The 22,658-nt window shown below is 50.1% G+C and overlaps 1 protein-coding gene across 3 annotated transcripts in view; it reads left to right on the top strand.

The window, feature by feature from the left end:
- The first annotated feature begins 236 nt into the window (after positions 1-236).
- The window catches only part of LOC135918294 (uncharacterized), a 44,419-nt gene continuing 21,997 nt past the window's right edge, over positions 237-22,658 (top strand). For 2 of the 3 annotated variants that reach the window (XM_065451956.2, XM_065451972.2), the window contains exons 1-3: positions 238-371; positions 8,133-8,190; positions 16,288-16,379. In XM_065451956.2, the coding sequence (XP_065308028.1) occupies positions 324-371; positions 8,133-8,190; positions 16,288-16,379 (198 nt within the window). In that variant the 5' untranslated portion in view covers positions 238-323. Of the gene's footprint in view, positions 372-8,132; positions 8,191-16,287; positions 16,380-22,658 lie in introns of all 3 variants that reach the window. The other variant, XM_065451963.2, reaches the window with a different exon arrangement.

The raw sequence follows: 22,658 nt of genomic DNA, 5'->3' as shown, positions 1-22,658 counted from the left end.
GAAAGAATAAAATAATTATATTTATTTTCCGTTAGGAAATGTTGCACGTAAATATTGTATATGCCCGCCCATTGCTGTTCGTGTGTACGTGATGCACTAGGTGCTCCCTCAAGTTGCCTTTAGCAGCTTTTTGCGCAGTGTACCTTCTTCCCTGTACTGTATCGTACTGCGAGAAAAAGGAATGAACTTTCTATTCTATTCTATTCTACTTTATAGTGACATAGGGACTGAGAGACACTCAGCGAGGATGACTGGGCAGAAGAAGAGGAGGAAGAAGCACGGGTTTCCTTGACTATTGCTCAGCAACACCCCAATACTCTACCATGAAACGCACTAGAGAGCAAGTCGTCGTGCTCATCGCCATTTGCATGGTGAGTTTCTCCCAAAGCTCTCGTTGCCTCTGACGAATGTTAATCGGGCACGCTGCATTTGGTGTTGCAAATCGCAAGTGAGAGATGAAGGCTCCAGCATAGCCAGAGGGCATTGTTATGTGATGGTGGTGGTGGTGATCAAATTTATTGAAAGGGGGAGGGGGAAGGGGGGGTGGCTGAGGGATCGGGTTCAAGTAAGGACCTGGGCCTGCTTGGCCTTCTCCGCCCAGTCCACCAGTACAAGCTTTCGGTCGACGTCGCCGGCCTTGAGCCAAGTGATCCAGTCAGTCTCGCTGCTGACCGGGGAATGAGAAAACGGGAGCGAGGTGCATTTCCCCATTATGTGTGTGAGTGTCCTTGTTTGTAAAGAGAGCCTACATAGGTCGTTTTCCTTGCCTCCTGTGATTTTGCTCATGTACTTTGAGTGTGGGTATGTGTTTGTTTGGAGTCGCCTAAATGCGACCGCTTGCATTTTATCGAGTTGCTTGGCTGGTGGTGGGAGCGTACGACTCCTCAAGCAATGCCTATAGGCTATATCGTGATACGTCTCCACAGGGTTCCTCGTGTCCCTCCTCCTCATTCGCGCCGCCCGCATCCGCGGACGAGAATAGGCCCGCGAGATCTCGAGCCAAACTGTGATCCGACGCGTTACCGGGCACAGCCGCGCGTGAGCGGGGGTCCACGTACGAAGATTTTCCAGCCGCTTAGGGGGTGCCGCGTGAGGACATGGTACGCCTGGTCGGAAATTATATCGTGGACGAAATTGTCGATGGCCTCCTTGCTATCACTGACGATGGTAGTCGCTTGCAAAAGCATGGCCATGACAATCGCGGTTTCCTCCGCTTCCAACACTCGGCGAGCCGTGATTGTTATGTCTTCTATCAAGCGTCCGTTGTGATCCGCTACGACCGCGGTCATGAGGTCGCCGCGAGGGTGTCTCGCCGCATTCGTGTAAACCATTCCTGCTTGCAAGCCGTAGGGTCGCCAGATAGCTTCGCTACGGGACTGCCGGTGACCCTGATGGAACTCGGGGTTCATGTTGCGGGGTATTTGCGGGTCATAAATATGCCCCCTTGCCTCTCACGGAATCATCACGTACCCTGTGATGTCGGAAATGGCCTCAAGATTGAGCTTCCGGAGGACTGTGCGGCAGGCACGTACCCAGGATTTTTTTTTCGGGGGGGGGCCCACCACCTTCATCATCAGCATCATCATCATCATCATCGTCGTCGTCGTCGTCGTCATCATCATCATCATGATCATCAGCCTGTTTTAAGTCCACTGCAGAGCGAAGGCCTCTCCCTGCGATCTCCAATTACCCCTGTCCTGCGCCAACCGATTCCAACTAGCGCCGGCGAATTTCCTAATTTCATCGCTCGACCTAGTCTTTTGTCATCCTCGATTGCGTTTTCCTTCTCTTGGTACCCATTCTGCAACACTAATGGTCCAACGGTTATCTAACCAGTGCATTACATGATCTGCCCAGCTCTATTTGTTCCTCTTGATGTGAATTAGAATATCGTCTATACCCGTTTGCTCTCTGATCCAAACAACTGTCTTTCTGTATCTTAATGTTATGCCTAGCAATCTTCGTTCCATCGCTCTTTGCGTGGTCCTTGCTCTCAAACATCTCTGTCAGTCTCCGACTCTCTGCCCCATATGTCAGCATTGGCAAAATGCACTGATTGCACATCTTACTTTTCAATGATAATGACAAGCTTCCAGTCAGGAGCTGACAATGTCTGCCGCATGCAATCCAACCCATTTTTATTCTTCTGTGAATTTCCTTCTCATAATCAGGGTTCCCTGTGATTAATTGACCTAGGTAAGCGTGCTCCTTCACAGTCTCTAGAGGCCCACTGGTGATCCTGATCTCTTGTTCCTTTGCCCGGCTATTTCTCATTATCTTTATCTTCTGCATATTAATATTCAACCCCACTCTTACACTCTCTCTGTTAAGGTATCCAATGATTTGTTGTAACTCGTCTGTATTGTTGTTCAATAGAACAATGTCATCGGCAAACCGAAGGTTGCTGAGATATTCGCCGTCGATCTTTACTCCTAAGCCTTCCCAGCTTAATAGCTTGAATTCTTTTAAGCAAGCAGTGAATAGCTTTGGAGAAATTGTGTTTGACCCCTTTCTCTATAGGTGTCTCCCTGCTTTTCTTGTGTAGAATTAAGGTATAGAACCTCTGTAGATATTCTTACGCGAAAGACGAGTCAGTAAGACGAGAAACTATTTATAGGTTATATTTACAGCAACGCTTGCAGTGCTGACCGGTTAGATTCACAGCGCGAGCCCAGTTCGTTCTTCCTCCTCTTTTCTGGAGTGATGGCACCCACGCGCCTCGTTCAAACAAATACCACACGCATGTAGCAATATTACTCCGCCAGTTAATCACAGAAGCAAACAAAATCATCGTCATGCGGGCTTATCAAAATGGCGTCGTGCTTGATAGCTCCGGATCGTCCGCTGTTCTTGAAGAGCTTTTCCATCGGCGGAACCAATGAGGTATGCAACAGGCATGGACAAAGTGTACGGAGTCTGAGTATATTTCACTCTTCAAAAGTCTGCGGTACAGTTCTTTTCACTGCTGAGCCGGTTTACTCATGAAACTTCACTGCCAACTGAAGTGAAGCTTGACAATAAATAGTTGCAGTGAAGCAAGCATTTCAGTTCAATAAAGAATTAGGCTTTCGTCATTCCACTGTAATAGGCGAGGGAAAACGTGTAAAATTAAGCGCTAATAATTTTACTTTTTTGTGGTTACCGCCTTATTTGGATAACAGGAAAAGTTTGAAGTAGGGATTATTTGAAGCCTCGCGGAGGAACAGTGGTTGGTTGTAATGAGGGCGTGGGCGAGGTTTCACTGTAGACTTAAGTTGTCTCCGACTACAGTAGCATTTCTTGTATTAGCTCTGGAAGAGTTACAGCGAAATATATATTTGCGGAACAATCACAGTTCTTTTGGATTCCTCGTTTACTGCTCCAAGTGCGAAAACGACTCGTGTTGTTATTTGGGAAGTTGCGTACCGCTGTGTGGCCGCCAGTCCCATACAACCGCGTAGAGCGCAGGATACTGCGTTGGTAGACGTACTGCCCCCACCGCGAAAGGTTAGAAAAACACCCACATAAGCACAATAGAGAAGTGGCTACCTGAGGCGGTTCGACCGATAACTGTAGAAGCGTCATTCAAAACACGTAATTGTTCTCCGCTTCCGACGGCGCTTTCTCTACTTTCCATTTAAATAAAAAGATGTTGATCTATAAATATTTTATGAAGCAAGGGTTATATTTGTTAGATTTATTGTTAAATTCGCTTTTCCTTGCAGTTTGGTTGTTGCCTTGACTCTCTCCCTTACTGGATCGCTTGATTTCTCAACTCCTTGCGATTATTGTTTCCAGTTGCCAATTTTGCACGAAAAGTGCTATACAATTAGGGAAAAACCAGACGAGGTAACGGGCGACAGTCATCTTGATTATCGTTTTGAGGGTTATTGCAGGTTTTCGTGATGGACGCTGTTTCACATTATTTTATTTCCCACCTTATCTAACCCATATCACGTGTATATGATTCCGGGCATCTGCCAGCGTCGCGACGAGCTGTCATTCAAGGAATTAATGAAGCAAAAGGAAAAGTTAAACGCAATTGGCGTTTTCTCAGCCCGCAACTCGTTCCACGAGAGTACAGACCAGCTGACTAACAGCCGCATCCCTTTCCTGGTCCCAGGATGAGCCTAAACAAAGAAGGTTCAACTAACAAAAGCAACAGCTATGCGCGTGACAGTTGAATGGATGGTGACAAATGAACGCACCTCGAGTTGATCTCGCGGGCGCCGAATCTATGAGAAAACTGGCCTGCACATCCCAAGAGATGCTGATAACTACCGCCATCCAAAAGGAGTGAAAAAGGCAGCATAATGCTGACCGGTGAATAGCTGCCAAGTCTCAACATTGATCTGGCAGCGCTTTAGGAATGTGTGAGGAGTGGTGGCGTGGGTGGGGAGGGGGGGGGGGGGTATGCCATCTGATTTCGGGGGGGGCCCGGGCCCCCCCGGGCCCCCCCCCCCCCGGGCCCCCCCCCCCCCCTGGGTACGTGCCTGCTGTGCGGCCCGCCTGGGTTAGCGAGAGACGACAGACTTAGGCTGTGTGGTGAGCGTCTAAGAGCTCCTCGATCGTGTTGTGCATGTCTAGGGCCTCTATCCTTGCACTGGTCGCGTCATCCGGAAGGCCCAGGGCTGCCTTTGTGGCTCTTCTGACCACTGTATTTAATTCAGCTATGCCTGTGGCTGCGAGTTTCGCATATGGTGTCGAGTACGTGATTCTGCTGGTTATGTATGCCTGCACAAGTCGAAGCAGCTCGCCCTCGCCATGCCGTGGTGCTGATTAGCCACCCGTCAAATGAGCTGTAACGTGTAGTTGGTCGCCCTCTGGAGTCGCTGTAACATGAGGCCGTAGCCTCGCTTGTTACTTGACGCGGATTGAGTTACCTCGCCTCTGAAAGTGAAGTGCTTAAAGACACACAAATGTCTTGCAGATGAAAAGCAGGAACTGGGGTGCCATAACGTAAAACTATTCCAAACTTTTCTATTCCAATTCTCCAATCAGCCCATCGCGATTGGTCAAAAAGTTTTTTGGACCACCCCCACTTCACTTGTCTGTCACGCGACCTCACGAAAACCGCGATAGCTGCTCATCTGATAGGATGTGTACACACTGATTATGCATAATTTCACCGAACAAAACAAAAATAGTTATTTCTGATTCGACGCCTTCTTGCAGTTAGCCCTCGGCTATTGGTCAAAACCTTTCGGGCTGCAGCCACTTCACCTGCCTCTCACGCGACGTCACAAAGCCGCAAAAACCGCGTCAAAGTGACGCGTACGCGTTCAAGATGCATTAATATGCCGAACAAAACTGAATTTTCTTCTGAATAGCCACAGGCTGCCCCGTTCGGAAAGGAATAAAAGAAGGCTGCTGCCGATCGCTCCGGCACTGGCTACTCGCCCCTGCCGGAGAGCAGGAATTTATTTGCGTGTAACAAAACTTTTTCCGAGCCCGTGTAACGTTTTTGTGAACTTTCGGCACGTTTACAACCTCGTTCTGCCAACTCTTCTTTGCTGAGAATCCGTTTTAGCTTCATTCTTAAGCTTCCGTTGCATGCCGCCGCGATTGTCGACGAGCCACCGCAAGCTAAGTAAGAGAAAGCGGACCAATCGCAGACGCCGGCACCACCCTCTTCCGGTTATCGATATTCAATGCAGTGCCTCGGCCCCATCGAATCCCTCTCCACTTGAGCATGCTCCTCGCCTCTTGTGAGCCAATTAGATATGACAAGCCGCTCAGTGCAGGCAATGGTATTCGTTTTTCAAGCAAAGAAAAGTGACCTCCTATGAACGAGGGACGCATTTGATTGGTTTGTTCAGACAACCCTGCGGGTGAACGCCCGATGCTTGCGTCAGCGGTTACGCAAATTTGACGTCAGAAGATTGGAATAAAAACATATTGGAATAGTTTTACGTTATACGGCCCCTGAATACGTTACTCAAAGAAGAATATTTTTAGGGGGCTCGTAATATTTACAAAATAAAGTAAATTGACATATGTTATGAAAGAGAAATTACCCACTCTGCATACATTTAAATAGAAAATGAACATATAACTTACCTGCCCGCGAAGGAGGGGTGTAGGATGTGCATCATCATATATAAAATAGGGAACGGAAAGTAGCAGTTTGCCGTTTCTTTAAATAGAGCACGCACGTTTACATATTACAGACATGTTCACGGCAAGTTCTTTTATAGACATGAGATATGTTTGGTTCCCCTTCTCTTTAAAGAAAGCATAAATGCTACTGCATAGAAAATGAACACCTAATGAAATATATTGTATATAGCAATGTTTACATAATGTAAAAATGCGAACTTAAATAGGACATGCGTGTACCCGTCTTGGGAAAACAACGAAGTAAAGAAGCCAGGCTCGCTTGCTAACTTGAAAACAACTTCGTATACACGTTGGCACAATATACATATAACTGCACTTAAAAAGTAAGACATGTGAACGTCTCTGTATCTGCCTTAGATAACAAGGATGGGCGGCTCATTTTCTCTAAGCCTGCCTGTGTCGAGGGTGCACGGTCCGTGACCGCAGTGAAATTGGCGCTGCATGTGTTGCACGTTTAAACTGCAGGAAATGTTCTGAGAAATTCCCCTGTAAGGAAATACTTAACCTAACTATTATGGAAGATCCATTTTTTTAGCGCAAGGAGCTGAATTCGTACGACGGTCATTTACCGTGGTTGACTTGGAGGTGTGCGTACTGCACCTGGACTGTGCAATAAGCAACATGTCGCCAAGCCTGTAGATTGCAGTACCAATGTAGTGTATTCCATTCCCACCTCTTGCGGCTGCACTTACATAGGGTAAACAGGACGTTGCATCAGTGATCGTTTGCGTGAGATTGCGCACTGTGTCAAGACTAAGACTGGCAGTAATCTGGCTGTTCATTGTGCATAGTGTGGCTGTTCACCACTCCTGGACGACACACGAGTGTTGAAAAGATACAGCAGTCAGATGGCCAGAGAAATCTTTGGGGCATTTTCAATATGTCAGTTAGGAGCCACCTGTGCTTCCCCTTCCATAGCTCTTTGTGATAAAGAACATAAGTTCCTTAGAAGTTATACCTGTGTCACACGGGCACATTTGGAAGGCCTTCCAGTCGACGGCCTTCGAAATGCCACAACTCTATCGACTCAAAGGTGTTGTCACGCTGCTACACGGCACTTTTGAGAGGCCGCTGAGTGGTTCAGGTGTTTCTCGCAAAATTGTGTGGCGCTGCGGATCTTTACTTTCGTTTTCATGTCACGAAAGGTTAAACAACATTAAAACTACTTAAAAGCACTATAACTTCTTTTATGTTTGTTTATACGTTTATGTTTGTTATGTTATACATCTTATGCTTGTTATACGTGTTTATAGGAGCTCAAACTTGACCTTTGAGTCAACTGACTATCGGTTGGAAGGCCTTCCAAACGCACGTGTGACACGGGTATTAAATCAGTTTGGCCTGCGTCCACTATGTGTATGGTTACATCTGTTTTGTTTAATGTTATTGACGCATGCGCAGCAGGAGTTGATCGTCGATGACTCGCCTTCACTTTCTTCTTTCACCTTCTTTATGCCCATTGTGAATTGTATATATTTGCGCAGGTTTCTATAAAGGTGTTGTTGGCTGTCAGCGCTCGTCCTGTGTCCTCCCTTGTCCGTGTTTTTTGGCGCTGTTTTATATATGAATGTCCCGAGTGAAGTGTTACAATCGAACCGGTATAGTATGAGTCAAGTTTTTTCCAATATCGAAGTTTCTTATCCAAGTCGCCCTGCGATACGCGTCGTCTGCTTCTTAATTTCGCGAAAGATGAAGTCGTACACTGTTGTCTTTCCACCGCGATGACACGCATAACGGTACACAATCTTCCGGCATCCATGTTTTTTTTTTTCGGGCTTCTGGTGCGGCGGCATCACGGTGACTGAGAACTACCAGGCATTCAGCACATGCCGTGGTAGGAGTCCCTCTTTGGCTTCAAGCTTGAACTTGCATGAGGGGTTTTTCGACGCGGCCACCAGGTGGCGAGCATTTAGTTGGAGTCGCCAAATGTTGAATGTTTCCGCCTCGATATTTTCGATCGCCGCACGCTATAGATACCAGAGTGTTCGCAATGCTTGGACACAGATATCGTCTCATTGCAATCCAACTTGCAGGGTATCAACTTCTTTTGCCTCGGCTCCTACATCTTGGGCTACTACCGGAATGTAGCGAGTGAGTGTCTCAATATGTACACTAGTTGTGCGTGCCGCACATCATCCTTTTGAAACATTTCTTCTTATTTTGTATGGTGTGTGTTTTTTTAGTCGTTGGCACGTAAGAGAAGCTATGTTCCTTTATAATGTGCGGGGCTGCTATACGCACAAGGTCGCGGGATAGAATCCCGGCTATGGCAGCCGCATTTCGTTGTGGTCGAAATGCGAACACGCCCCTGTACTTAGATTTGGGTGAACGTTAAAGAACGCCAGGTGGTCTAAGTTATTCAGGAGCCCCCCGCTACAGCGTGCCTCATAACCAAATCGCGGTTTTTGGCACGTAAAACTCGATAATTTAGTTTCCCGTTATAATGGCATGGTCACTCGATGAATTGTTGTTACCGAGAGGCAGTGGTAACGCACGTATTTTTTTCTGCAAGAACAGTTTCAATGCTTGCCCCAATGGATATCACGTACCCATCGTACTCATAAGAACACTTTCCACGTGTGGAGAGAGAAGCTCGATTTTTATAGCAAAGCATAGGTGGTGGTGGTAACAACTTTATTGACATTCTGCTCAGTTATGTTCTGGCATGCCCGAGTCCTAGGATGGCGCCTCACGAGGAGCGACCCTTTCGGCCCAGGCAACGAGGGCTTTTTGTAGTTTTTGATCCGGCGTTCTGAGCAGCTCTTCCCACGTCTGTTGTGAGGGAGCTGGCAGGAGCGACCTGGGAGGGGGTAAGCCCTCGCACCCCCAAAGAATGTGATTTTGGGTAGCCAATGTTTGATTTGTGCAATTTTGACATATTGGGTTCCATTGCAAAGCATAGATTTTCCCTTCGTGTACTTGACCGTTGACATGTTACTCTGCATAGGGAGGCGGAATGGCATTTGAAGATGCATAAGGGGGAGAGTGGGACAAAAAATTTTGAATGTGTGGGTAAACTTACTAAATATATCTACAGTTGAAAGGAAGGGCGAGAAATTCAGCCTTTCTATATCAGGAAGCGAACTTTAGCTTAATCTTTCCGAGAAGGCCAATTTTCGAAATGCATATAAAAGATGACTCCAAGGTCCCACGATGTTTCAAGGACAGGGCATAGGGACTACGACGGCATGTGCAGTCAGTGGAGCGTGACAAATTGTGTCTATTTTGCGGTCAAGGCAGAATCTATCGTCTTAGTAGGCGATACACTATATGTGTTCCGCAGTCTCTAAATTGCCAGTCATCAAAGAATGGACTGACTCACCCTATGTGATGTAGATAGCTTAGCGATGCTACATACAGTAGAAGTCGGTGGCATAACCTCTCTGACTGATGAATAGCCGCAGAACTATTCATCTTAATCCGGGTACGCCAATCACAGGAAATTATTAAGAGACTTAGATGGACTAATTGGTTGCTGGCTTGATGGAACGTGGTCATAACGGCTGTCGTCTGTTCGACTGTCCTCTGTGCGTTCTTTCTGTGTCCTGTCCTCAAAGCGCGCCGTTATAACCTTGTTCTACAGGAAGTTCTTGTGGCGAAGCGGCAGATTCCAGAGGCGACCTCCTTCTACCTATAGGCGCATTTTTTTACATACATGTTCGAGGCATCGTATTTCGTAAAATAAGATCGTCTAAAGTTTCTGTAGTGAAATTTATTTCGAGCAGCTTCATCCGCTTTTCCGTTTCCCGAATTTCACGTGTCATCAACAGCCTCAATATCACCGCGATAATATAAAGACGGGCTGTATAAAAGCCCGCCTCCGGCAGTAAGGCGAGGTTACATCCCGTGCGCATAAACACGCCCGAGGGTCGAGAAAGAGGGAACGGGGACAACAAAGGGGTAGGAAAACATATTAACCAGGTGGCATTATTCACTTTGCTGCACTGAAACAGACAAGGAGTGGGAAACGGGGCAGGAAAGACAAAGAAGAGAGAGACTACTGCCACCAGGGCGAGGACGTCAGTGGCACAAAATCAAGAACCCGCTCAACTGCGCAGTCGTTCACACAGGCAGTCGTTCTGAGGCTGCTTTCGCATCTGCTGCGCACGAAACGATGCTAGGTTGTTAAACATTCCTCATCTCGCGGGATTCCAGCGCTGCCCTCAGTGTATCGGAGCAATGGGGCAATATAATAGCCGCCGACGTAACACAATCGGCGGAGTGCGCCGCTTACGCGAAGGTCGCAAGTTCGGTGCCCGCCGGTGCTAAGTTGCCTTCATTCGTTTTCTCAACTTTCATTTGTTTCTCTCTCTCTCTCTCTCTCTCTCTCTGAGCGTGCGTGTGTGTGTGTGCGTGTGTGTGTGAGTGTGTGTGTGTGTGCGCGTGTGTGTGTGTATGTATGTGCGTGTGCGTGCGTGCGTGCGTGCGTGCGTGCGAGTGTTTCACGCTGTCTCTCTCGTGCTGTCTCAGCACAAGTGGAGAGAAATGCCGAGTGTCACAGCGGAATTGCAGGGTGTCTCCTTGAATACCCGTCCAAGTGAGACCCGTGGCAGATCTGTAGCTCTCATACAGTCTGGAAAATACATGTTTGCCTTCCACTTCTGTGCATAGCAAACAGATGACGCAAAAAAAGCAACCCCTTCTTTCTTATTTCTTAAATATTCTAACTGCGCTCTACTGCTGCTATAATAAGCCACTGTACGTAAGTAGCGCATCAAAATGTGGAATCCTAGAAAGATTGAACTGGTTGACTTTCGTTGCCTGTGTGTGTAACGTAAGCACGCTGCTGTCAATGCATAGTGTGTTTGTATACGGCAGACCTTTTTTGGACCACATCGATGTCGGAAAGTCTGCTCCTGGCCAGCCGCCGCATTTGGTCTTACCTCGCTAATCACTGGTAGCGCACCCACCCCCAACAGCCATGGAGGTGCAGGGCGAAGACCTCGACCCGACAACGTTCAGACCCAGTGAGTGGACCACGATACTCCGCGCGTACAAGGGAGGCAAACCAAGCCCGGAAACGCTGGTTGTGCCTCCTCATGCAGCCCCTGTTCGAGATAAGCCTGCCGCGCCCGCCGTCGGTGCTCCGGCCTACACTGCCCCTGCGACCTTCAAGCCGACATACCGTGCTCAACAACAACAGCTGCGCGTGACGCACGCAATCACATTGCGAAGTAAGCAACTTGCTTCACTCCCTCCCGGCACTATAAGGGTAGTCTTCCGACCAAGAGGAGGCCTCGCTTTGAACGGAGCCATGGCGCAGCCACTCATCAAAGCTCTGCGAGTCACCGCCGCTGACCGGGACCTAGGAGAGTTTCACCTCCGGATTCACAAGACGAATAACACCTTCACGGTCGCTACACCTCACGAGTCAACGGCCCTTCACCTCGTCCAACTTAAGGAAGTGGTCCTTCAAGAAACCAGTTACCCCGTCGCCGCCTACATCGCACCGCCGCCCGCTGCTGCGCGCGGAGTCATCTCGCAAGCCTACTGGGCGGAAACACCCGAAGAGATGCTACAAGACCTCCAGACTCGCAACCCGGAAGCTGATATCATCGCAGCCCGCAGAATGGGTAGGACCCTCTCCATATTGATCACATTTGCGCATGGCCCAGTCCCTCACACCGTACGCTACATGAGTGTAGTGCATAGATGCACGACGTACAAGGGAAGTCCAGACGCGTGCACAAACTGTCGTCGACCGGGCCACAGACACGACGTGTGCCCTCACCCCAAGAGTGGTCTCTGCCCGCGGTGCGGGGACAAGCATGAGCCGCAAGATGTTCCGTCCTGCATCCCGATCTGCATTCTCTGTGGGGGGCAGCACCTCACGGGCACCGGCTCGTGCAAGGCAAGAAATGCCGCCACCAAACGACTTAGCCCACCGCCCCAGAAGTCAAAGTTCCCTACCAAGAAGGACTTTCCCCCGCTTAACACGACCCTCCCGTCTACCTCTACATGGGCTTCCAAGGTTGCCAAGACGAATATCATGACCTCCCAGGACTCGGACGTGAAGGCTCTGCGGGATGAGGTAAGGCAGCTCAAGGCAGCCCTCTCTACCTCCGCCCCTGCTCTAACCCCCACTCCACCATCCCCATCTTCCTCATCCAACCCGTCCGACCAACCTCCTCAGAAAAAGAGGAGGCCTGATGAGAGCCCAGTCCAACCTATAGACCTGGAAGCCAAATTTCAGGACCTCGCCCAAAACCTAGAATCCAAGTTCACAGAGCGCATTACTGCGCAGGTCACTGCACAGTGCCAGACTATGATTGAAGCTACCATTACCGGTATAATAGATAGGGTCATATCTAGCATCATGGCCAAGGTTGAGGAGCGTTTAGCTAACCTTATATCTGGACTCTCAGCGGCCTCTCCTCCCGCAGTCCCACCTTCTGCACTCCTCCTTCGCCCCGCCACCCTTCAACATGGCTCCGCCGAGGCACCATAATTCCTTACAAATTATTCAATGGAATTGCAGGGGCTTTCGGCGAAAGCGCGACCCTCTGCAGCAGATTATCGCCAACTCTTCGTCCCCACCAGACATTATCGCTATCCAGGATGCCAATGTTTGCAGGCAACTGCCAGGATACGCTGTTATCCCTTCTGACTCCACTAATCTTCCTCGGGTGGTTACATACGTCCGTAACACCTTGCATTACGCGGAGCACGACGTTACCTCCCCTATTGCTCACACCTTCATCGAAATTTTACCCCCCACCCCTGCACAATCTCCCCTGTTCATGCTTAACTGCTATCTTCTCCCACGACAGCCGATTCACCTACTTGTTCCACTCCTCAAATCCGTAACTCAAATGGCCGGATCAAACCCCCTACTGATTGCCGGTGACTTTAACTGCGCTCACGTGGACTGGGGCTATCGACGCACCAACCACAGAGGCACAGTTTTATACAATAATACGCTATTACTTCACCTGAGCATCTTTAATGATTTTAGCCTACCTACGCGGGTTGGTAACAGTGTTACTGCCGATACTAGCCCAGACCTCACGCTTGGTAGAAACTTGGCTCACCTACAGTGGGAAAGAACGCAAGCCACACTAGGCAGCGACCACCACCTGATTCGCATAGCGGTGAACTATCGCCGACCTCAGCGCAAATTTACCGCTAGGCACACTAATTGGGATCAGCTCCGTAAATTTAGGCAAGCGCAGCCAGCGCAGGGCCCCTTCGACCTAGACACCTGGACTACTCAGTTACAGAAAGACATTCGCCAATATACCCAAACGCTCGATACTACCCCAGACACCCCCGTTATCGACAGTAAGCTCGCCCACCTTCTTGAAGCTCAAGAGAACATAACGCGAAGGTGGAGAACTCAAAAGCACAACAGGAAACTAAAACTAAAACTCACCCAGCTTCAGTCCCAAATTGAACACCACAGTGCCACTCTTTGCAAAGCTAACTGGGCTCAGGTTTGTGACGGCCTCCGAGGCAATCTCTCCACCACCCGCGCTTGGCACCTGTTACGCCATATGCTCGATCCCACGCAATCTAAAACTCAGACGCGTCTTAGCATTCGCCGCCTCACTCATAATCATCGGCAGGACACCGACGCCTTCCTCGCGCAGGTGAAACGCACCTATACCACCCCAGGTCCTCCTTGCAAACATCCCGAGTACACGGGCTCACCCCAACCACAACTTGACGCTCCTATTACAGAATCTGAATTTCGTGCAGCCCTATTGAAATTGCGCAATACCACACCCGGGGAAGATCAAATTACGAATGCTGCCATCCGAAATCTTGATGATGCCTCCATATCTCACCTCGTTACCTACTTTAACGAGTGCTGGGAGGCAGGTACTCTCCCTGCCTCCTGGAAGCATGGAAAAATTATATTTATCCCAAAACCCCACAAGCCCATCACCCTCGAGAACATCCGCCCCATTTCTCTTACATCTTGTCTAGGCAAGACCTTTGAGCACATAATCCTCGCCCGACTGACAACGTACATGGAAGATAATCACCTTTTCCCCCACAATATGGTCGGCTTTCGTGCGCGTCTATCTGCGCAGGATGCCCTACTTCAAATTACGCACGATGTGCTTGATGATACCATCCCCCATCTTACTAAAGCCATCCTGGCGGTTGACCTTATTAAGGCATTTGACAGAATTCGACACGCTGCCATCTTACGGGAACTGCAGGAACTACAGGTAGGCCCTAAGACCTACAACTACGTTCGCGCCTTCCTCTCTGGCCGCACTGCCTCCTTGCACATTGATCAGCTCAGCACACCCTCTTATACGCTCTGTGAATTTGGAACCCCGCAAGGCGCGGTCCTCTCCCCCCTTTTATTTAACATTGCTCTCATCCCCTTAGCCCAGAAGCTCAATCTCATCCCACACCTAAAACATACTCTGTACGCTGATGATATTACCGCATGGACCACTCATGGCTCAGACTGGGAAATTGAGGAAACTCTACAATTAGCAGTCGACACGATCTCCGCTCACGTATCATCTATCGGACTCGAATGTTCCCCCTCTAAGTCCGCGCTCCTCCTAATTAGACCAAAATCTGCCGCCAACTCACCCATCCAAATCACTTTACAAGGATCCCCTATCCCCATCACTCCCACCCTGCGCATCCTTGGCCTCTACCTGCAGGATTCCGGACGCAATGACCATACCCTTAAAACACTCAAGGCCTCCACGCAATCAGTGTTGCAGCTTCTACGCCGCGTATCTTCCCTGCACAAGGGTTTAGACGAAGCAGACAACATGAAAGTTGTACATGCTTTTACGCTTAGCCGCATTCTGTACGCCACTCCATATCTCAAGCTGAACTGCACGGAAACCGAGCGCGTGAATGCCATGATCCGCCTTGCAACTAAGGCAGCCCTCAACCTGCCTCGCAGTACTAGCACAGCCAAACTCCTTGCACTAGGCATGCATAACACGCTTCCTGAACTAGTTGAGGCACACCTTCAGACGCAGTATTTAAGACTTGCCGCGAGCGCCACTGGCCGCCATATCCTCTCCTCCCTTCGCATCAACATACCCGCTAATCAGTCAACCCTTATGGCCATACCTCGACACATTCATACACCCCTTGTAGTGAAACCCCTTCCTCGATACGTCCATCCCCAATATCACATCTCTCGCCGCGTAGCTCGCGCAAATGCCCTCCACAAGTATTACGGACAGGTCGAGAAAGCCATCTGGGTGGACGCCGCATGTACAACGCATGAAGCTGTAGCAGTTGCTTACAACCCAACCTTACCCCGACCCCTAACTCACCATCTTCCCTCGGGCTCTACACCTGAGGAAGCAGAGGAGACCGCCATCGCCTTAGCCCTTGCCCTTTCGGATGCTGAATACATCTTTAGCGATTCAAAGACTGCTTTGTCCAACTTTGCCAGAGGCAGAATTCACAACCCCGCCTGGAACTTGTTGAACATCCCCACCCAGAATTTACCACGTAGGGTTGAGCTTCTGTGGGTGCCGGCTCACTCTGGGAACCCCGGAAACGAGGCTGCCGATAAATTGGCCCGAGGTTTAATTTGCCGGGCTCAGGACAGCCTCGATCCGGGTTTCTCGAGGGAGCGGGTACACAGCTTTGCGGAGCTCACGCAAATACCCCGTTTGGACCGTCGGTCTTACCCTCCTCCCCACTCCTCCCTGACGCACTCCCAACAGATCCTCTGGAGACGCCTCCAGACCCGCTCTCTCCCATCCCCTCAGCTGCTATCCCACTACTGTGGCACCTCCCGTACATGCTCCCTATGCGGAGACCCTCACGCCACACTCTCCCACATCCTTTTTGGCTGCCCTGCCGATCCTCCCCCGCAGGGACAGCCAGCCATCTCAAGCTGGGAGGACTGGGAGGTCCTGCTCTCGTCTACGGACCCGACATCGCAGGTTACTGCGGTGGCTCGGGCTGCCGACGTCATGAGCAAAAGGAGCATGAACGTTTCGACGTAGTGCGGGACCGTGCGGTGGTCCAGGGACCCGAAGAGTCCAAACTCACATGCTATGAATAAAGTTTTTCTGTCTGTCTGTCTGTATACGGCATCGGGTCTTCATTTGGATCAGCCTGTACGGCCCCGGCTGCGTTGCGAAAATTTAAAGCTAGCAGTTTCGCTCACAAAGTCTGCGCTTTCGATATTGGTATTGTCATCGCTTTTTTAATTTTTGCATATCTTTCGCTAACTAATATACGCAGGCTCGGGGATCTTCTACGACATCATTCTTGGTGCTGAGTCAGGCGTGAACATGGCATCTGATTATATGCTCTTCAGTGTACTCCAAGTGCCGGTACGTTGCATGAGCATTAAACTTCACCGCATTGTATACAGAGTGCCTCAACTAATTTTTCCCGAGGTTTAACAACCAGCCAAAACCCTCTAGCAGGACCCTCCAAAATGCATGTTATTGGAATAGTGTGGAGCAAGCATCACTATTATACTTTTGTGCTTAATTGGGTAATTAGTCAAGAATAGTTTACCAACTTCGCATGTATTAGCTCTACGACTTATTTCCCATTCAGAAAATTGTTGAGCGTTCTAGAAAACATCTAGGGTGCGATCTTGTACGCGTTCCGAAATAGAACGGAGGCGGTCCGTTCCACCGAGCCGCACACGATTGGCCAATTTGAACCGTGACGAACGCCATGACGTCAACTGTGACGTGATATCTGCTGTCAATCATTCCGTGTCGTCTGCTATCGGACGAACGCAACGGAACGGACCGCCTATTTCGTGACGTAAAGAACGGACCGCCTCCGTTCGATTTTGGAACGCGTACAAGACCGCACCCCTAATTTGGCAACATCCTTATTTCTACGTATGCAATCATTATTTCTGCGTCCAAAAGAAAGCCCGCGAACTATGAAAAAAGAAGTGTGCGACATGCCCGTTTGCGCGTTGCTATTTGAGTGCTCTCCAATAATCACATGAGGCATTTGGCCTGGTGTGCTGGTTGGAGCGCTTATCGCTATCATGTGCCGCCGCAACAGAAGCACTTCGCTGGCGTAAATCGTGCAGCCAACATCTTCAAACAAGCCCAGTCACTTTTTAAGGAGCAGCAAACCAGACTTTAATGCGTTGTTCGTTCACACGCGGACCGTTTGAGAGCACTACAATTTCGGCACGCAAGCGGACATGTCACGTGCTTTTTTTTTTTTCGTATTGCGCGAGTTTTCTTTAGACGTAGGAAAACATTATTAAACAAGTATTAAATTTGAAGCTGCTGAACTGGAAGTTTCCCAAAATGCTCTACAGCTTTCTTGTTGCAAGTTCTTTTAGAAGATGCGAGGTGGAGGGGAGGTGTGGGCACGAATGTCGCCGCTTCGACCTCTGAAGCGGCAGGGCTTTAGACACGCAGTACGAAGAGAAACGGCATGCACACGTACTAACGTTGACAGCTGCCTGGCCGAGCATCTTCCGCGGTAGTCATGCTCTTGCTCAAGCCCCGTCAACGGCTGACTCTACTGCACCATTTAGCCTCTTCTAATTCACCTTGAAGTGTGTAATGTAATAAAGTACCCTTCTTCTTCATTGAATCCAGCTTAACCAACCAAACCAGGGTGGAAAAACTCCCTATACCTCCGTTGGGAGAAGAAGAGGCTGCGCACGGTTGCACCGCACATGGGTTCCGCCTTTACATCGCTAAACCCTGGATAATTGACGTTAGCGCCGCCACAACCAGCCTCACTCGACTCCTTACGTCGAGCGGAACACGTGGACACCCAAAGCAATACTGTGAGTCGCTTGCTTCACGAATTACCGGACTCTGAACTTCGCAAGAAGCGCCCGCCCAGCTAAGCCTAACGACGGGTACGGTCTAGCCGAAGACCTTGGCCCACTTCGGCGCACCAATGGCCACCAATGATGGCACCGAGATGAATCTCGAGCACGCACAAATACCACTTCCTGATGAACCTGCTGGCGGAGACTGGCTCACTGTTAAGTACGGTCGGAAGAAAACATCGACTTCCACCAATCCACCCCTCCAACCCCGACACCCATTGGTTCCCCGACAAGCCCGACTCCCACCGCTACCCCGAAATGACCTCAAGGTAATCATCCGCCCCCGAGAAGGACTCAACCTTGCCACCTGGACCACGCCACAGGTTGCTGAAGGCATCAAGCTGGCATGTCAGCACCCCACTACTGAGCACGTACGGACCCTTACTGTAAGAATTGACGCAGTACAAAACATCGCTATTGCTAGCACACCAAACGAAGAGCTAGCTATGAGCATCCGTCGCATCTCTACAATTCACCTGGGCGGTCGAGAATTTGCAGTCACGGCATACGTGGCGGCACCCGACAGCTCCGTCAAAGGGGTCATTCACGGCATTCCCGCAGGAACTCCCACAGAAGTCCTCCTTAACGGACTCTATGCACCTGGCCGAGAAATCTTACATGCCCGTATGCTCGGACATACTGCTGCGGCAGTGATCACATTCACTGGCAAGGCTGTACCCTTCTACGTGCGATACTACAGCGGTGAAGTGCGATGCAAACCATACCGACCAACCACGCATTTCTGCCGCATCTGCCACCAAGTCGGCCACCGGACCGATGTATGCCCAACTCCAGAAGCAATCGTATGCCCCCAGTGTGGTACACGGAACCCCACTCAGGACCACCCCTGTCACCCCCGGTGCGCCTTATGCCAGGGGCCTCATCCTACGGCTTCCAAGGAGTGCCCTGATCGACTGAAGAAGGCAACTTCAGCACCCCAAAGGACCAGCCGCCGGGACTACTCACGGTCGAGGTCTCGGTCACGTACAGACCAGCAACGGAGGCGTTCCCGCTCCAGGTCTTGCTCCTTCTCGTGGAACCAACAAGGAGGGACCCGGAACCTCAGCGGACCTGCTGTACCGGGATCGCAAGCGGTGAGCTGGTCAGCACGGCTTTTCCCCTCTCACACAGCCCACCAAGACAACACCCTGTCATCGCGTCCACACACAGCACCCACCCCACACAATTCTTCACCCATAAACAATACTGATGTTCAACTGCAAATTCTAGCTGAGCTAAAGGCCATCAGAGAAGAAAACAAACGCCTTCATGAAGAAAACAACAAACTTCGCACGCAAATTGCAGAACTATACGCCACTCGTACTGCCACTCAGCATTCCATACCAATAACCGCACCCTCAATGCCATCATCTTCCGAACGTTCTGAACCGATGATTCTCGCGGAATCAGCAAAACCGACAGAAATCGCACAAGTCGAGGAGAAAGTTGATGTACTGCAACGGCAGCTCCTAGCAATGCAGCAAAGCATCCAGCAACTGGCAAGTGTTATTGAAGAAACACGGCTCGCAAAAGATCAGCGACGCAAGAAAGTTAGAACACTAGTACAACAGGAAGTAGAGCAGGGACACCCTGCCGATCCACCCGTCAGCCAGGACGAATAGCAAAACCAACCACAGGAACGAAAATCCACTCATAATCTGGCAATGGAATTGTCGCAGCTACAAACGCAAGCAAGGGTCACTAAGACAGTACATCTGTAACGCCAAAACGACACCAAGCGTAATCGCACTACAGGAAACAGGCACACACCCAACTCAATCTGGCTACAACACACATACCACCACGCCTGAAAGCCGCGTGGCCACACTTACAGCTAAAACGCTCACAACCACACAACATACAGTAGACGGCAGTGATGTCGATCATAACCTAATTGAGATCCTGCCGCTCCAACGAGGCCGAAAGAGCCTTTTCATATTGAATATATACAGCCCACCCAAGCAGAAGCAGGCCAAGTTCGACTACTTGATGACTAAAGCGATTGGCATAGCCAAAAATAATAGTCTGCTGATTGTAGGCGACTTCAACGCGGCTCACCAGGCATGGGGCTACACGACAGCCACATCAAAAGGCACTGCACTCCAGTACACCATACAGCAGCACCGTCTCACTATCCTCACAGATCCCGCATACCCCACACGTCTAGGAAACAGCGTCTTCCGAGATACATGCCCTGACCTCACCCTCACTAAAGGGATACAGCAAGCTGCCTGGCACAACACGGAGGAAACTCTGGGCAGTGACCACTGCATACTTGCCACCACATTGAACGTTACGCATGCACGCCACCCGATAAAAAAGACAACGCTTACAGATTGGACAGCTTTTCGCAAAGAGCGAGCGGATGACTCCTCAACCGGTATTACGGATCTCGAGCAGTGGGTACGAGAGCTCCAACAAGACGTAGCCAGACATTCAAAACAGATCACACTCACCACAGACATACCGGCCGTAGACCCGCACCTTCTTCATCTCTGGGAAGCACGTCGAGGCCTTGTTAGGAGATGGAAGCGCCAAAAACATAATCGTAAATTGAAACTACGTATAGCGAAACTCACGGCAACCGCGGAATGTTATGCTGGGGAGCTCACCCGTCACAACTGGCGACAACTATGCAACAAGTTGCAGGGTAATGTTAGCACGGCCAAAACATGGTCGCTGCTACGCCATCTTCTTGACCCCACACAAAGCAAGGCAATTAGCCGGCAAACAATTCAACGTATCCTCCACAACCATCCGGGTTCTGATGACGAAATCCTGGAAGAGTTGCGGGCGCGGTACATAGGCGATTTCGAACCCCCACAAGGACAACCTCCAACCTACAGCGGGAGCGACAATTACGACCTCGACAAGCCGATCACTATCACTGAGGTGCAACAAGCACTCCATGCACTCACACGAAACACCACCCCAGGCAAGGACAAAATAAATAACAAGCTCCTGCGCAATCTGGATGATGGCACCATTCAATCTCTTACTGACCTCTTTAATCATCACTGGGAAGCGGGTACGCTACCAGCAGACTGGAAGCACGCGGACATCATACTCATTCCGAAGCCAGGCAAACTCTCCAGCTTAGACAATATGAGACCGATCTCGCTGACTTCATGCCTAGGCAAGCTTCTGGAACATGTCATTTTGAACCGGCTTCAACCTTACCTAGAATCCAGCGACCTCTTTCCCGAAACAATGTTCGGATTCCGGCCCCACCTTTCTACCCACGACATCCTTCTTCAGCTGAAGGAACAAGTCCTTGAACACATCTCACCGCACAACACCGGAGCGATTTTAGCACTCGATCTCAAGGGCGCTTTCGACAATGTGGCTCATCATACCATCCTTACAAACCTAAGCCTGACGAACTGTGGTCGCAATACTTACAATTATATACGCGCCTTTTTAAGCAACCGCACGGCCACAATAGGCATTGGCTCACTCAGAACCCCGACGTTACCTACTCGCAACAAAGGAACCCCACAAGGTGCTGTTCTATCGCCCACCCTTTTCAATATTGCTATGATGAAATTACCTGACAAACTCAATGCAATACCAGGAATTAGGCATGCAATATACGCCGATGACATTACTATCTGGACCACCACTGGTTCCGAAGGAGAGAAACAAGACGCCCTTCAACAAGCGACCGACGTCGTACAGCAATATGCAAAAACATGTGGTCTCCGGTGCTCCCCCGAGAAGTCAGAACTGTTAGTCGTTCGACAGAAATCACGAAGAAAACTCAGTGAACTACCCCACATCACACTCACCCTCGACGACAAAGAAATACCCACAGTAAACCGCGTCCGCATTCTCGGACTCCACATACAACAGGACGGCGGAGGCGCATACACCATCCAACGTCTCAAGCAGACCACCTTCCAAATCATGCGGATGGTCAGCCGTATCACAACCAAACAATACGGACTGAAAGAAGACGACATTATACAGCTCGTCCAGGCCTTGATAATCAGCCGCATTGCCTACTCTGCCCCGTACTTGCCCCTCACTCCCAAGGAACTAGATCAATTAGACGTACTTCTTCGGAAAGCCTACAAGCAAGCGCTCGGCCTACCACCGGGAACAGCGACACTCAAGCTTGAAGCCCTAGGAGTCCATAATAATATAAGAGAAATTATAGACGCCCACCTCACAAGCCAACGAGAACGACTAGCCCTTACACCAACAGGAAGAACAGTCCTAGCGCGCCTAGGGTACCCCACACACGGCAAAGGCCACGAACAAGCAATTCATCTGGCCCCCAACTTCCGGGAACACATCAAGGTAGCCCCTATCCCCAGAAGCATGCACCCGGAACATCATGCCGGTCGTCGCCAAGCTCGCGCAAAAACTCTACAGACAAAATATGGCAGTCTCCCCACCACACTGTACACAGATGCCGCGCAGTACCCCCAAAAAGCAGCCATGACGGCCACCGTTGTCGACTATAACCTACAAGAGGTGGTCTCGATGACGGTCCGCACTGCCAGCGCCCTCGTAGCGGAGGAGACAGCCATCGCCTTGGCCATCACCTCTAGTCCAACCAACGAGTACGTCACAATTATCACTGACTCCCAGGCAGCTTGCCGTAGCTACGCGAGAGGCAGAATATCTTCAATCGCCCACCGACTCCTCAAACAAGCCTCCCAATTCCCGGAAGTTGAAATAGTGTGGACTCCAGGACACGAGTCCCTCCGTGGAAATCAGCGTGCGCACGCTGTAGCCCGAGCTCATGCCTCCCGGGCGCCACAAGAGAGGGATACGGCCG

The sequence above is a fragment of the Dermacentor albipictus genome, chromosome 2 (genome assembly GCF_038994185.2).
Source record: "Dermacentor albipictus isolate Rhodes 1998 colony chromosome 2, USDA_Dalb.pri_finalv2, whole genome shotgun sequence".
Taxonomy (NCBI): Eukaryota; Metazoa; Arthropoda; class Arachnida; order Ixodida; family Ixodidae; genus Dermacentor; species Dermacentor albipictus.
The sequence above is the reverse complement of the archived record's forward strand: the minus strand, read 5'-3'. Positions and strand labels throughout refer to the sequence as shown.